This window comes from Pseudophryne corroboree, chromosome 2 (assembly GCF_028390025.1).
Source record: "Pseudophryne corroboree isolate aPseCor3 chromosome 2, aPseCor3.hap2, whole genome shotgun sequence".
In the NCBI taxonomy this organism is placed as follows: Eukaryota; Metazoa; Chordata; class Amphibia; order Anura; family Myobatrachidae; genus Pseudophryne; species Pseudophryne corroboree.
This window is the reverse complement of record NC_086445.1, coordinates 220,121,763-220,139,199: the sequence shown is the minus strand read 5'-3', so window position 1 is coordinate 220,139,199 and position 17,437 is coordinate 220,121,763. Positions and strand designations below refer to the sequence as shown.

The following is a 17,437-nucleotide window of genomic DNA, read 5'->3' as shown; positions in this document are numbered from 1 at the left end:
AGAAAATTATAGACAGACTTTGCTACAGTATATAATAATCCTGTTTCCAGCATGCATGTGCAGAGGAAGTCCTTCTTCCAACTACTCCCACTGCAGCACGTAACAGGAAAGACCTTATCCAAAGAGGACTGGGGACCCGCAGGGCACAGGGTAAGTATATAGCTGCAGCAAGGGGGTCGTGGAGCGAATTCGGATCAGGTGACACAGGTCCGATACACGGGTATATTAATATTACTGTAAAGCATAGTGTGTCCCAGTGATCAAGGTGGCACTCAAATTAGGGGTCATTTTCTATTGTTACTTAAATTATGCAAAAGTACTTATAGGAAAAGTATACCTTTTGTTGTGGTTATGCCTAATTTTCCTCTGAGCCCATAAATGTATGTAACCTGATTTACAAAATAAAATACCTATTCCTTTAATACAGTTAATTATCAATACAGTTACTGGACTTGGTGGTTGGTTGAATGCTTCTGTTTGCTCCTCTGCTTCTGTGAGACGTGCTTGTACATATACTAGTAATATAATGGCTTTTACTGGTTATATTATACATTCCAGTGATTTGACACAAGTGCTTGTAGCCTGTTTTATTGAATTCAGACTAATAGGTCAAGTGAGTTCAATCATTTCCTCAAAAAGAGGAGACTGAGACCAATACCAATTCTCTCATAACAAAAACTGCAAGGCTTTGGTTTTACAGCAGCCAGTGTCAATAATCATCTCTCTGAAAGTGATGCATTCATACTTGTGGAAAGCTGTTCTACAATCTAGTGAAGAATGGCTAAAATAAATTATGTAGAATATAATAGCAAATCTTTCTTTACTCTGTTGGAATTAAGGGCCTAATTCATGTTTATAAGCAATTGCAATTGCTATTTTCTAGGCTATGGAACTGCTAATGAGCCGGATTCAGCATGGTTTGTTACAACCCTTTTCTCTAACATGCGGGGGGACGCCCAGCACAGGGCAAGTCCGCCCCGCATGCCAGGTCCTGTCCCATCCCCCCCCCCCCCTCGCGCTAACATGCGAGATGATTAGGGTTGCCCCCTGCCCACTCAGCCTAGCTTACAAAAGTAGTAGGGGGGCATCCATCTTTTGGGTCGCAGTAGCTGTGTGTGATGTCACGCAGCCGCCATGGCTCTCCCTGCAAATGGTCCGGACACACCTGCATTGTCCGGACCACACCCCCCAAACGGTGCATCACTGCCCACAAAACACAGACTAGACACCCCGTCAACGTCCCCCGCTATCTTATAAATTGCAATCATGTGCAGTCACAGTTTAAGACCTCACGCATGCGCACACCGCCGTGCATGCGCAGAAGTGTGGAAATCGGCAAATAGCGATTTCCGCACTTCTGCGGAGCTGGCTGAATTAGCCCCAATGTTAGCAAGTCAAGCTGAAATAAAAAGAGATGCCCACTGGAGCCATCACATACGCTTTCGTTATTGCATAGACAGTCACAGCTTATACGAAATGACGAGGAACAGCAAGGCTAGCGGTTGGCCTATGGCTACGCAGACTGGACACAGCAGTACAGATGCAGGCGCCATGTTTTAGCATGTACGAGCTTGCAGCTGACTGCGGAAAACACCCTGAAAACGGCCATGACACGTCTGCATTTTTCTAACCACTCCCCATTTCTCTAACGTCCTAGTGGATGCTGGGGACTCCGTCAGGACCATGGGGATTAGCGGCTCCGCAGGAGACAGGGCACAAAAAGTAAGCTTTTAGGATCACATGGTGTGTACTGGCTCCTCCCCCTATGACCCTCCTCCAAGCCTCAGTTAGGTTTTTGTGCCCGTCCGAGCAGGGTGCAATCTAGGTGGCTCTCTTAAAGAGTTGCTTAGAAAAAGTTTTTAGGTTCTTTATTTTCAGTGAGTCCTGCTGGCAACAGGCTCACTGCATCGAGGGACTTAGGGGAGAGAAGTGAACTCACCTGCGTGCAGGTTGGATTGGCTTCTTAGGCTACTGGACACCATTAGCTCCAGAGGGAGTCGGAACACAGGTCTCGCCCTGGGGTTCGTCCCGGAGCCGTGCGGCCGACCCCCCTTGCAGATGCTGAAGATTGAAGAGGTCCGGAACCAGGCGGCAGAAGACTTTCAGTCTTCATCAGGTAGCGCACAGCACTGCAGCTGTGCGCCATTGTTGTCAGCACACTTCACACAGCGGTCACGGAGGGTGCAGGGCGCGGGGGGGGGCGCCCTGGGCAGCAATGTATAATACCTGTATGGCGAAAAATACATCACATATAGCCCTTGAGGCTATATGGATGTATTTAACCCCTGCCAGATATCACAAACTCCGGAGAAGAAGCCCGCCGAAAAGGGGGCGGGGCCTATTCTCCTCAGCACACAGCGCCATTTTCCCTCACAGAAATGCTGGTGGGAAGGCTCCCATGCTCTCCCCTGCACTGCACTACAGAAACAGGGTTAAAACAGAGAGGGGGGGCACTGATTTGGCGATATGAATATATATTAAATGCTATAAGGGAGGAACACTTATATAAAGGTTGTCCCTGTATAATTATAGCGTTTTGGTGTGTGCTGGCAAACTCTCCCTCTGTCTCCCCAAGGGGCTAGTGGGTCCTGTCCTCTATCAGAGCATTCCCTATGTGTGTGCTGTATGTCGGTACGTGTGTGTCGACATGTATGAGGAAAATGTTGGTGAGGAGGCGGAGCAAATTGCCTGTAATGGTGATGTCACTCTCTAGGGAGTCGACACCGGAATGGATGGCTTATTTATGGAATTACGTGATAATGTCAACACGCTGCAAGCCGGTTGACGACATGAGACGGCCGGCGAACAAATTAGTACCTGTCCAGGCGTCTCAAACACCGTCAGGGGCTGTAAAACGCCCATTTACCTCAGTCGGTCGACACAGACCCAGACACGGACACTGATTTCAGTGTCGACGGTGAAGAAACAAACGTATTTTCCTTTAGGGCCACACGTTAAGGGCAATGAAGGAGGTGTTACATATTTCTGATACTACAAGTACCACAAAAAAGGGTATTATGTGGGATGTGAAAAAACTACCTGTAGTTTTTCCTGAATCAGATAAATTAAATGAAGTGTGTGATGATGCGTGGGTTTCCCCCGATAGAAAATTATTGGCGGTATACCCTTTCCCGCCAGAAGTTAGGGCGCGTTGGGAAACACCCCTTAGGGTGGATAAGGCGCTCACATGCTTATCAGAACAAGTGGCGGTACCATCTACAGATAGGGCCGTACTTAAGGAGCCAGCTGATAGGAGGCTGGAAAATATCCTAAAAAGTATACACACACATGCTGGTGTTATACTGCGACCAGCGATCGCCTCAGCCTGGATGTGCAGAGCTGAGGTGGCTTGGTCGGATTCCCTGACTAAAAATATTGATACCCTTGACAGGGACAGTATTTAATTGACTATAGAGCATTTAAAGGATGCATTTCTATATATGCGAGATGCGCAGAGGGATATTTGCACTCTGGCATCAAGAGTAAATGCGATGTCCATATCTGCAAGAAGATGTTTATGGACACGACAGTGGTCAGGTGATGCAGATTCCAAACGGCACAAAGATGTATTGCCGTATAAAGGGGAGGAGTTATTTGGGGTCGGTCCATGGGACCTGGTGGCCACGGCAACTGCTGGAAAATCCACCGTTTTTTACCCTAAGTCACATCTCTGCAGAAAAAGACACCATCTTTTCAGCCTCAGTCCTTTCGTCCCTATAAGAGTCATATCTGTCCAGGGATAGAGGAAAGGGAAGAAGACTGCAGCAGGCAGCCCATTCCCAGGAACAGAAGCCCTCCAACGCTTCTACCAAGTTCTCAGCATGACGCTGGGACCGTACAGGACCCCTGGATCCTACAAGTAGTATCCAAGGGGTACAGATTGGAATGTCGAGACGTTTCCCCCTCGCAGTTTCCTGTAGTCTGCTGTACCAATGTCTCCCTCCGACAGGGAGGCAGTATTGAAAACAATTCACAAGCTGTATTCCCAGCAGGTGATAATAAAATTACCCCTCCTACAACAAGGAAAGGGGTATTATTCCACATTATATGGTGGTACTGAAGCCAGAAGGCTAGGTGAGACCTATTCTAAATCTGAAATATTTGAACACTTAAAAAAGTTCAAATCCAGATGGAGTCACTCAGAGCAGTGATAGCGAACCGGGAAGAAGGGGACTATATGGTGTCCCGGGACATCAGGGATGCTTACCTCCATGTCCCAAAATTTGCTTTTCTCACCGAGGGTACCTCAGGTTCGTGGTACAGAACTGTCACTATCAGTTTCAGACGATGCCGTTGGATTGTCCACGGCACCCCGGGTCTTTACCAAGGTAATGACCGAAATGAGGATTCGTCTTCAAAGAAAATGGACGACCTCCTGATAAGAACAAGGTCCAGAGAACAGTTGGAGGTCGGAGTAGCACTATCTCAAGTAGTTCTACGACAACACGGGTGGATTCTAAATATTCCAAAACCGCAGTTGTTCCAACGACACGTCTGCTGGTCCTAGGGATGATTCTGGACACAGTCCAGAAAAAGGTGTTTCTCCCAGAGGAGAAAGCCAGGGAGTTATCCGAGCTAATCGGGATCCTCCTAAAACCAGGAAAAGTGTCAGTGCATCATTGCACAAGAGTCCTGGTAAAAATGGTGGCTTATTACGAAGCGATTCCATTCGGCAGATTTCACGCAAGAACTCTTCAGTGGGATCTGCTGGACAAATGGTCCGGATCGCATCTTCAGATGCATCAGGGGATAACCCTATATCCAAGGACAAGGGTGTCTCTCCTGTGGTGATTACAGAGTGCTCATCTTCTAGAGGGCCGCAGATTCGGCATTCAGGATTGGATGCTGGTGACCACGGAGGCTAGCCTGAGAGGCTGGGGAGCAGTCACACAGGGAAAAAATTTCCAGGGAGTGTGATCAAGTCTGGAGAATTCTCTCCACTAAATATACTGGAGCTAAGAGCAAATTTATAATGCTCTAAACTTAGCAAGACCTCTGCTTCAAGGTCAGCCGGTATTGATCCAGTGGGATAACATCACGGCAGTCGCCCACGTAAACAGAAAGGGCGGCACAAGAAGCAGGAGGGCAGTGGCAAAACTGCAAGGATTTTTCGCTAGGCGGAAAATCATGTGATAGCACTGTCAGCAGTGTTCATTCCGGGAGTGGACGACTGGGAAGCAGACTTCCTCAGCAGGCACGACCTCCACCCGGGAGAGTGGGAACTTCATCGGGAAGTTTTCCGCATGATTGTGAACCGTTGGGAAAGACCAAAGGTGGACATGATGGCGTCCCGCCCGAACAAAAAACGGGACAGGTATTGCGCCAGGTCACGAGACCTTCAGGCGATAGCTGTGGATGCCCTGGTAACACCGTGGGTGTAACAGTCGGTGTATGTGTTCCCTCCTCTGCTTCTCATAACCAAGGTATTGAGAATTATGAGACGTAGAGGAGTAAGAACTATACTCGTGGCTCCGGATTGGCCAAGAGGGACTTGGTACCCGGAATTTCAAGAGATGCTCACAGAGGACTAATGGCCTCGGGAACTAAGAAGGGACTTGCTTCAGCAAGTACCATGTCTGTTCCAAGACTTACCGCGGCTGCGTTTGACGGCATGGCGGTTGAACGCCGGATCCTAAGGGAAAAGGCATTCCGGAAGAGGTCATACCTACCCTGGTCAAAGCCAGGAAGGAGGTGACCGCACAACGTTATCACCACATGTGGTGAAAATATGTTGCGTGGGTGAGGCCAGGAAGGCCCCACGAAGAAATTTCAACTAGGTCGATTTCTGCACTTCCTGCAAACAGGAGTGTCTATGAGCCTCAAATTGGGGTCCATTAAGGTTCAAGTTTCGGCCCTGTAGATTTTCTTCCAGAAAGAATTGGCTTCAGTTCCTGAAGTCCAGACATTTGTCAAGGGAGTATTGCATATACAGCCCCTTTGTGCCTCCAGTGGCACCGTGGGATCTCAACGTAGTGTTGGGATTCCTCAAATCATATTGGTTTGAACCGCTCAAATCTGTGGATTTGAAATATCTCACTTGGAAAGTGACCATGCTGTTGGCCCTGGCCTCGGCCAGGCGATTGTCAGAATTGGCGGCTTTGTCTTACAAAAGCCCATATTTGATTTTCCATTCGGACAGGGCAGAACTGCGGACTCGTCCCCAGTTTCTTCCTAAGGTGGTGTCAGCGTTTCACCTGAAACAACCTATTGTGGTGCCTGCGGCTACTAGGGACTTGGAGGACTCCAAGTTGCTAGACGTTGTCAGGGCCCTGAAAATATAAATATATATATATATATATATATATATATAATTCCAGGACGGCTGGAGTCAGAAAGTCTGACTTGCTGTTTATATTGTATGCACCCAAAAAGCTGGGTGCTCCTGCTTCTAAGCAGACTATTGCTCGTTGGATTTGTAGTACAATTCAGCTTGCACATTCTGTGGCAGGCCTGCCACAGCCAAAATCTGTAAATGCCCATTCCACAAGGAAGGTGGGCTCATCTTGGGCGGCTGCCCGAGGGGTCTCGGCTTTGCAACTTTGCCGAGCAGCTACGTGGTCAGGGGGGAACACGTTTGTAAAATTCTACAAATTTGATACCCTGGCTGAGGAGGACCTGGGGTTCTCTCATTCGGTGCTGCAGAGTCATCCGCACTCTCCCGCCCGTTTGGGAGCTTTGGTATAATCCCCATGGTCCTGACGGAGTCCCCAGCATCCACTAGGACGTTAGAGAAAATAAGATTTTACTTACCGATAAATCTATTTCTCGTAGTCCGTAGTGGATGCTGGGCGCCCATCCCAAGTGCGGATTGTCTGCATTACTTGTACATAATTATTGTTACAAAAATCGGGTTATTATTATTGTTGTGGGCCATCTTTTCAGAGGCTCCTTCGTTGTTATCATACTGTTAACTGGGTTCAAATCACAAGTTGTACGGTGTGATTGGTGTGGCTGGTATGAGTCTTACCCGGGATTCAAGATCCTTCCTTATTGTGTACGCTCGTCCGGGCACAGTACCTAACTGAGGCTTGGAGGAGGGTCATAGGGGGAGGAGCCAGTACACACCATGTGATCCTAAAAGCTTACTTTTTGTGCCCTGTCTCCTGCGGAGCCGCTAATCCCCATGGTCCTGACGGAGTCCCCAGCATCCACTACGGACTACGAGAAATAGATTTATCGGTAAGTAAAATCTTATTTAAACTTCCTGTTAACACCTCCAAACTGTCACTTCCTGTCACTCACTTCTCCGTGAAACCCTCATAGCAAGCGAGATCGCAGCGGCACCTTGGCGCATGCGCATTGTGATCTCAGCGCATGTGCAGTTAATCACTCTGTTGCATGAACATTGGCCATTGTGTACAAACATGAATTAGGCCCTAAGTCTGCATTGTTATGTTCTACTATGAAAATTGATGAGTTTTTAGAGCTGCCATAAGTAATTATGTACCTAGTACAGATAGACCTGTTGGACTCCTAAATCAAAGGAACCTGGCATCCAATGAAAGCACATACTATGATGCCCCTTCCCACATGACGTGTATATCTAATCTATATAGGTGTACTATAAATTAATATATATGTATGTATGTATATATATATATATATATATATAAAACACATCTACACTGACTTTTAGAACACTCCAAGAAAAGGCATTTGAACACCAATCTTCTTATACCATATTCATGCTCCCAACTTGAGAGCAAATCATCAGTTACATCCATCTTTATTTTAAGTCACACATTACTTAGCAGTCATACTCGGATCTTGAACCAAGGACCTCACACATTGCAGTCAGACACCCTACACATGAAGCTATTTGCTTCTGTTTAGGTAGGCTGCTACTTGTAACTATGTGACACTACTTATAATTGTTGGTATAAAACTATTGCGGAGATGCAGATCTTTATCTCCGTCCACTTTATCTCTTTTCAAGACTTGGTAAATAAACTCCTTAGAGACATATATACTTAGCCTTGAGATAAAGTGAACAGAGATTAAGTACCAGCCAAATAGCTCCTGTCATTTTTCAAGCACAGCCTGTAACCTGGCAGTTAAGCACTGGTGAGCTGGTACTTTATCTCCATCCACTTTACCTTTCGCCAAGGTTAGTACATAGACCCCTTAGTACTTTACCTATGATACATTTAACATGGGGAATATATTTGATCTCATGAATTGTCTTTCCAATAAGCAGCCCATGTCTCTAGTGGAACCTGTACTCCTTTTTGCTGTTAATTTCTTGTTCTCTTTTTTTTCTCTAAGTTTCCTTTGTCTGGTCCAGAATGGCAGCCTGTGGAGTGAACACGAAGAACAAAGTCACAGTTAACAAGCCAGTTTGGGAATTCCTCAATAAAGAGACTCCATCTAAATTAAACCAGCTGAGAGAGGACAACGGAGTTCGCATCCTGATTGATGGTGAAACATCAGAGATTTATGTGTTGCGACTGTCTGTTGACAGCAATGTTCCAACAAATGCTATCTCGCTGGCTAGAAAAGCCCTGAAATCTCTGTTAAAGGATACAGAGAAAGAGCTGAAGAAATCCTACAAACAGCACCAACATTCAGGTTGCATGGCTTATGCGGATAAGAACAATGACCATGCGGGTGAACTGCACATCCGCAGTACTTATGGCAGAGGTCAGCAAAGTACGAGCAGCCGAGGTTTACCTGGAAGTTCCAGTGGGGGAGCAAGTAGTAGTCATGGAAGTTCTCGTGACCACAGAAGAGAAGAAGCAGAAGATGACCGGGAGAACCAGTGCCCCATCTGCCTGGGAGAGATACAAAACATAAAAACACTGGAAAAGTGTCAGCATTCATTCTGTGAGGATTGTATCACCAGGGCTCTGCAGGTGAAGAAAGCATGTCCCATGTGTGGCCGTTTCTATGGGCAACTAGTGGGGAATCAACCTGAGAATGGTAGAATGTTGGTATCCAAAGACTCCGGCCTTTTGCTTCCTGGCTATGAGAAATATGGGACCATTATCATCCAGTATGTCTTCCCACCTGGCATCCAAGGGGTAAGATCTGTTTAACTTCACTTGTAGATGGCTGATATGGGGTCAGTCGTACCCGTTTAAATCATTAGACTGATTTAAAAATTCTTGCATAGATTGTGTTGCTGTTGTATGTGTTCTCTCTTTAGAAAGATGTAATACTCTTATTTTGATACAGTTTGGTTTAATTCAAAGGGGCAGTTGCTAATGAATTTTCATGGTGGCACTAAGGTATTTTAGCTGTCCAGAAGGCCCAAATTTTGAGCATACTATTTCCATATTGTGATCCTATAATCTTATTTAATAGCATTTTGCCATTTGCAACATATTTTTCTTACCCTCTACTTATATTTCATGTAGTTTTCACATAATGGAGGAGAAATAGGAAGTTGCGGCTGTCATGCAGTTTTGGAGTTATGAGGTTGGGGTATTGAATCTTCCACCTTAACAGGGACAAATAAACCCTTCCTTTCCCACATTAGAACATCGGTGGGATCCCTGATGTGGACCTCTGACTTTTCTCAATGCCACCAAGTACTATGCTTCCTATTAGTTGCTGGAAAGTTTCAGTAATAATATGTGAGAGCCAATATACATAACATACAAGTGAAAAATGTAGTTAGCTGCCATCATACATCATTAAGGAAGCCTTGCTGCAGATGTCTCTAATACAGAAACCCCATCTAAGGGCCTTATTATTGTAATACAGAGGCAGAACTACCATTGGTGCAGCAGATGCATTGCACCGGGGCCCTTAAAACTAAGGGGCCCACTGCTGCACAGACCGGCAATGAGTTATCCCCTGGTCCTCCCGTAGACCATTTTGAGCAATGTTGGATGAATGGCCCAGTGCAGATAGCAGAGTGGGCCCCACTGCCTGATGAACCTGCCCTTTACCTTAGGAAGGCAGGGCTGCCTTATGGGTGCCGGACTGATAGAGAAGTCCTGCCACCTATTAGTTCTGATGATCACAGCCACATACTGCCTCTATTTAACAGGCAGCTGTACATTTTTTCTGATTCACTGCTGTCTGTGAATTAAAGACAGCTCACAACTGGTGTAACTGGCACTGTCAGAATTAGCCTGATCATGTGCCAAACTGAGGAAAGCACAAGGGGTGGGGACAGAGCAGAGGCCACTGTGTTCCTGCACCCACCAAGATATGTGCCCCCTTTTGTGCTTGTACCCCTGTCACCCACTGCCTCTCCCTGTCAATCATTGCCTCCCCGTTACTCACTGCCTCTACCTCACCCTCTGCCTCCCCTTGCCTTCTGTTTTAAAACCCTCTGCCTCTCTATGTTAACCTCTGCCTCCCCCTGCCTTACAGTGTAACCCTCTGCCTCTCCCTGTCACCCATTGCCGTGTGGCATATTGTGAACTTGGGTTGGAATGGAGCAGAGGGGCCACAATTATAGTTTTGCACCTGGGCCCACCACTCACATGTCCCGCCACTGTTGTAAACTATAGTACTCCTACTTTAGTTATTCGCCTATCCAGATGAAATGGTCCTAAACACAACCAAGTGACTCATTTTTACCTTGATTACTGTAAGATGGAGATAACATTCTGACAAGAACAGAGCGATACTTACGTGCATTGTTGCCAGGGAGGGAGGATTTGAAGAACAGTAACAAATATTTGATTGCATCATGTTTGAGCAGCAGAACAGAAGGTTCTCTAAACTCCACCTCATATTATATATTGCAGCTTTGTTCTGTACAAGGTAATAGTAAAAAAGAGATAATTCAAAGAAATGAAACATCATGGCTATGACTGATGCTATTTTTAATGGTATGGTTTATTGCCTTTTGTAACATAACTATATAACTGGCCAATAAACCAATAAAACACCCATAGCAAACCCACATCCCACAATCATAATACAATTCTGACCTAATATACATAGATGTTCCATAGAATTTAATTTAAAGGGGCATTCTTTCCAGATATATCATATCTTTTCTAATCCGCTGAGGCAATTCATATTAGGCACCACTGTCCCAATTGTGTTTGAAATAACTCTGCTGTTATATAGTTTGTTCGGGATCCGGTCTGAAGATCGACACTGTCTAGGTCGACAATGTTTAGGTCGACCACTATAGGTCGACAGTCACTAGGTCGACAGGGTTGGAAGGTCGACAGGGTTTCTAGGTCGACATGTGCTAGGTCAAAAGGTTGACATGAGTTTAAAAAAAAAAAAATTTTTTTTTTACTTTTTCATACTTAACGATCCACGTGGACTACGATTGGTACGGTAATGTGTGCCGAGCGAGGCGGTAGCGGAGCGAGGCACCTTGCCCAAAGCCATGCGAGGGGACACGGTGCACTAATTGGGGTTCCCTGTCACTCTACGAAGAAAATGACACCAAAAAAAAACCTCATGCCGACCTTTTGACCTGTCAACCTAGCACATGTCGACCTAGAAACCCTGTCGACCTAGTGACTGTCGACCTATAGTGGTCGACCTGAACATTGTCGACCTAGACACTGTCGATCTAATGATCCACACCCAATTTGTTCACATAATAATAATAATAATAATAATAATAATAATCACCAAATGTGAGAGTGCAAAATAATGTACAGGCGTCTGTCATGCCATGCTATGTACCCTGTCACTGCTTAAGACTAGTCTCTTGTGCTTTTGCACTCTTGCACCTCGCAAAATAAAAAATAGCATTCATATTTAATAATCAGGCCTATTCTTGTCCCCACCCAACCATCCCTCCTGGTGAGGCTAGCATTCATGAAGATTTAGAGTTCCACAGGTTCAGTATCATACCCATATTTCTCAGTCCCTACCATTGAGAGTGAGCATGGATATTTCCTATATATTACAAGATTAATCCAAAGATATCTATTTGATAACACAGTACAGTATTTATTATCTTGTTATAATGCTCCTGCTTAGTGTGCTGGAAAGTGCCATGTGCGGGTAGTGTCGGTGCTGTTCCTGTCAGTAAAAAGATTTAACAGTACTTAAAGGTCTTTATACTAAGCAATATGCAAATGTAAATATATGCAGTCTGTCATGGTACATAAAAATAAGTCGTGTGACACAAGTGGGCGGTGGTTATGTGACCGCTTATGGGGCTTCTTGTTTTATTTATTTATTAACAGTTTCTTATATAGTGCAGCATATTCCGTTGCGCTTTACAATAGAACAACAGTAACAGAACAAAACTGGGGAACAACAGTAATAGAACAAAACTGGGTAAAAAACAGACAGACATAGAGGTAGGAAGGCCCTGCTCGCAAGCTTACCATTTATAGGGAAATAGGCATTGATACACAAGGATAGATGCTATTTGTTGCATAATGGTCCACCAGATTGTTAGGTTCTTAATGGGTTGTATGATATGATCACCCAGCAATGTTGGCCAAATGTCAGGAGGGTGTGAGAGTAAAGAAAGACAAGATATGTAAAGTTATGTATACGGTACAGAGAGGATGTAATTAGACAGGGAAGCACTGAAGGTTATGTGGGTAGATCTGGAATTTGATAGGCTTGTCTGAAGAGGTGAGTTTTCAGGGAACGTTTAAAGGTTTGGAGACTAGAGGTGAGTCTTATTGTGCGTGAGAGGGCATTTCACAGAGTGGGTGAAGCCCGGATAAAGTCCTGTAATTTTGAGTGTGAACAAGTAATACATGTGGATGAGAGATGCAGATCTTGTGCAGAGCGGAGAGGTTGGGTAGGGAGATATTTTGAGATGAGTGAAGAGATGTATGTTGGTGCAGTTTGGTTAATAGCCTTGTTTGTAAGTAAAAGTATTCTATATTTAATACTGTAGAATACCGGTAACCAATGGAGGGACTGACAGAGCGGATCAGCAGAAGAAGGTCTAGCGAGGAAGATTAACCTCGCAGCTGCATTCAAAATGGATTGTAGTGGTGAGAGCCTATGTTTGGGAAGACCGGTCAGGAGACTATTACAATAATCAGTGCGGGAGATAATGAGAGCATGGATTAGAGTTTTTGCTGTGTCTTGTGTAAGATATGGTCGTATTTTGAATATGTTTCTAAGATGCAGGTAACATGATTTTGAGAGAGATTGAATGAGGGGAACAAAGGACAGTTCAGAGTCAAGAATGACACCTAGGCAGCGAGCTTGTGGGGTAGAGATGATTGCTGAGTTATCAACAGTGATAAAGATATCAGGTTGGTAACTACTATTGGCCGGTGGAAATAAAATATAATTAATTCTGGAAATATTAAGTTTGAGGTGGCGAGATGTCATCCAAGATGAAATGGCAGAAAGGCATTCAGTCACAGTGACATGGCCCAATACAGATGGTGACAAATCAGGGGAGGATAGGTAGATTTGAGTATCATCCGCATACAGATGGTACTAAAATCCGAAAGAGTTGATTAGTTTGCCAAGAGATGTGGTATAGATAGTGAAAAGCAGAGGACCTAGGACTGAGCCTTGCAGTACTCCAACTGAGAGAGGTAGAGAAGAGGAGGTGGAATCAGAGAAATTAACATTGAAGGAGCAATTAGATAGGTAGGATGAGAACCAAGAAAGGGGTGTGTACGAAATACTTAGTGATTGTAGTGTTTGTATGAGAAGAGAGTGGTCAACAGTGTCAAAAGCAGCAGAGAGATCAAGGAGAATAAGTAGTGAGTATTGGCATTTAGATTTAGCAGTGACCAAATCATTCACTACCTTAGTCAGTGCTGTCTCTGTGGAGTGTTGGGCATGAAATCCTGACTGAAGTGGGTCTGGTAGTCTGTGTGAGTTATGAAAGTGTGTGAGGCGAGTGTAGGCAAGTCTCTCAAGTAGCTTGGAGGGGCATGGGAGCTGAGATCGAGTTAGATTTGGTTGGGGTGTGTTTAAACTGAAATCTATATTGCAGTGTACAAAATTAAGCAACCAGCATTTACCCTGTATAGAAACAAAATAATCCCCCCGAATGTAACTCTCTGCACATGTTACATCTGCCCCACCTGCACTGCACATGTTATGTCTGCCCCACCTACAGTGCAACATGGTTTTGCCCAGTTGCTTGCTTTTGTGGTTTGCTAACAAACCTGAATAAAGCCCTCTCTATGAAGTATTAGTACATTGTTACAGGATATTCCAGGCAGTAGGGTCTAGAGCAGGCATTCCCAACCACGGTCCTCAAGGCACACTAAAGGGCCCTACAGACACGGCGATACGCCGCCGAGCTGCCCGACCGCCGATACGGCAGACGGGCGTCCCGGCGGGGCAGTGACGGGGGGAGTGAAGTTTCTGCACGGCTCCATACAAGTGAAGGCAAATATGGACGAGATCGTCCATATTGGCCTGCATCATACTTGCCTACCTGACCCTCTCCATGAGGGAGAAAATGCTCTGTCCCTGGGCTTTCCTGGTAATGTATGATTGCCATTACATGTGGTGAGCTAGTTAATTGATAAGAAAGGTGTTTCAACACAGGTGATGGCAATCATACATTACCAGGAAAGTCCAGGAACAGAGCATTTTCTCCCTCATGGAGAGGGTCAGGTAGGCAAGTATGGCCTACATGCGCAGCCGACGGGGCACCAGCGATGAACGAGTGCGGGGCAGCGCATCGTTCATCGCTGGTGCCTCCTCACTGAAAGATATTAACGATATCTCGTTCATTAATGAATGAGATCGTTCATATCTTTCAGTAACATCGCCAAGTGTGTAGGGCCTATAACAGTGTAGATTTTAGTGATATCCAGGCTACAGCACAGGTCACTTAATTAGTAGCTCAGTTATTTTGATTTAACCATCTGTGCTGCAGCCTGGATATCACTAAAACCTGCACTATTAGTGTGCCTTGAGGGCCGTGGTTGGGAATGCCTGGTCTAGAGCACAGGTTCTCAAACTCGGTCCTCAGGACCCCACACAGTGCATGTTTTGCAGGTAACCCAGCAGGTGCACAGGTGTATTAATTACTCACTGACACATTTTAAAAGGTCCACAGGTGGAGCTAATTATTTATTTTGCGATTCTGTGAGGAGACCTGCAAAACATGCACCGTGTGGGGTCCTGAGGACCGAGTTTGAGATCCTGTGGTCTAGAGCACAGGTTCTCAAACTCAGTCCTCAGGACCCCACACGGTGCATGTTTTGCAGGTCTCCTCACAGAATCACAAGTGACATAATTAGCTCCACCTGCAGACCTTTTAAAATGTGTCGGTGAGTAATTAATACACCTGTGCACTTGCTGGGTTACCTGCAAAACATGCACTGTTTGGGATCCTGAGGACCGAGTTTGAGAACCACTGGTCTAGAGGATGAAAGGCATTACTAGAACATTCATGTGTAGATCTTCTAGAAATTAAATATAGGAGATCTGTTGGAATAGTTGATGACTCCTATAGGTTTCTACTGGTTGGTTAAAGAACGAAAAATTAAACATCAAAGAAAGAAGAAATAACCTCCCTATTTTTGTTTTTAAGGCTCTATTAAACGCATACTAAAAGTTCATATATTTGATACCCCAGTGCTTCGGAGAACTAGTCAAGTACATTTCAATGTACTGTATTCTGTAGGACTATCAGAATATGTTAAAATAGGATTTTTTTTAAAATAAATTTCTTTATTAGACAGCCATAGAGTCACAACATAAGTTATCAGGGTCGAGTTACAAGAATATTCAACAGTGACCCGATCAATCAAATTCAATAAGAATAAAAGTAGAGTAAATTGAGGGCTGTACAGGTTTTTTGTTTTTTTTTTGTAGTAAGAGAGAAAGAAAAGGGAAAACATTTCACTTAGAGTAATTTCTACTCAGCTGTCTGACACAATATTAGGGGGTATGATTCACCGGGGTGTATCCTTACCCCCAACATCAGGTAAGATACATAAAATGTACACTAAACATCACAGCTGTTAGGAAGAAAGGGAGACAGGAAAGGAAAGGATAGAGATGGAAAGTAAATAGAAAGAAGTATTGCAGAGATACTATAAACAAATAGTGTATATATTGTCAGGGGGGGGGGTGGATGGAGTGGGGGGTTAGTCAGAAGTACAGTCTGGATTAGGAGGTGAAGTCCTGGTTTTGGAGTAAGCATTGTCGTGTGTAGTATAACCTTTCTGGAGGGTCTATGTTATAAGTGGGGTCCACTCAGTAGTTCTATCTTTAAGGGACTTGAGATCAGCTTATAGTTCCCGTTATCCTGTTAGTCCAATACCACGTTGTGTCTCGGAATACCCTCCAAATGTATTCACGTCTGTCCAAGGGCAGACTCTCAATATACATTCCCCATTTTTTATGAAAGAGTATAACTCCATTTTCAATTTGGAAGGTAGCTATTTTTCTCTCACAAAATAGAACATCTAATAAAGCGGACTCCCATTCACCTACTGATGGGGCTGTTTTATATATCCAGTGCCTCAGTATCACTTGTTTTGCTACCGTGACCATCACAGTCAGTAGAGGGATCATCGGGGTGAGATCTAACTGTGACAACCAGGGTGAAAAGTCAGCATACAGCAACGGGGCCACCAGGGCAGGGAGAGTTACTTTGAGTAGTCGGGATAAATATTGGAGAATCTTACACCAGAAACGTTTAATTTTCCCACATGACCAAAGATTGTGTGTCAGGGAAGCTCCACTTATTCCGCATTTAGGGCAATTGCCCGACTCATCCGGGCGGAAGTGTTGTCTTTGGGAGGGGGATATATACATCCTGTTTACTACCCTTAGGTGTATTTCTTGTAACTTAGCGGACTTTAAGGCCTTGAGGACTCGGTCAATGTTCGTGGAGGTCTCACCCATGTCAGGTGCCCCTGGGAGTTCCCGCCGCCAGGAATCAGAGAGAGGGGACCAAGAGGGGGCTGACACTTCAACCAGGTCATTGTAAAGATATCGGATTTTGAAGGGGTTTTGTCTGCAGAACGTGAGAGTGTCGAGGACTGTTCGGGTAGAGGCCATTTTACCTAAGGGGTCATTAAGAGAGTTGATATAATGGCGAGCTTGGAGAAACATGAAAAAGTTGGAGTGGGGTAAAGAGAATTTGTCTCGCAATTGCGAAAAGGAGAGCATCTTTCCACCAGGGTCAAAAACATTTCTAATAGTGTGTATCCCCTTACATTTCCATGTGTAGAAGTGGTGGTTGTCTAAAGAGGAGGGAAAGTTGGGGTTTCCCCATAGGGGTATGTATGGTGACTCATATGGTTCAGTACCAAATAGTTTATGGATGGAGGCCCAGGCCCTATAAGTGTCCCAAAACAAGATATTAGTCTTAACTTCCTGAGGTAGTTTGGCCTTTGGTGTGTGAAGCAATGCTGCAGGTGAGTAAGGAGAGAACAATGCCTCTTCCAGTTCCAGATTCGTGAATGTGTCTGACTGTAAAAGCCAATCTGAGGCGAACTTAAATAGTGCTGACCTAGCAAACATCATTATATTGGGCATACTCAGCCCGCCTTTTCGTTTATTAACATAAGTTCGGGCTTTGGGCATGCGTGGTTTTGAGTTTTTCCAA

General features: G+C 44.9%; 1 protein-coding gene across 7 annotated transcripts in view; it reads left to right on the top strand.

The window, feature by feature from the left end:
* Positions 1 to 17,437, top strand: part of DTX3 (deltex E3 ubiquitin ligase 3) — a 150,546-nt gene that overhangs the window by 96,489 nt on the left and 36,620 nt on the right. For all 7 annotated transcript variants that reach the window (XM_063952334.1, XM_063952337.1, XM_063952333.1 and 4 more), the window contains one exon: positions 8,266 to 9,020. In XM_063952334.1, coding sequence (XP_063808404.1) covers positions 8,266 to 9,020 — 755 coding nt within the window. The remainder of the gene's footprint in view (positions 1 to 8,265; positions 9,021 to 17,437) is intronic.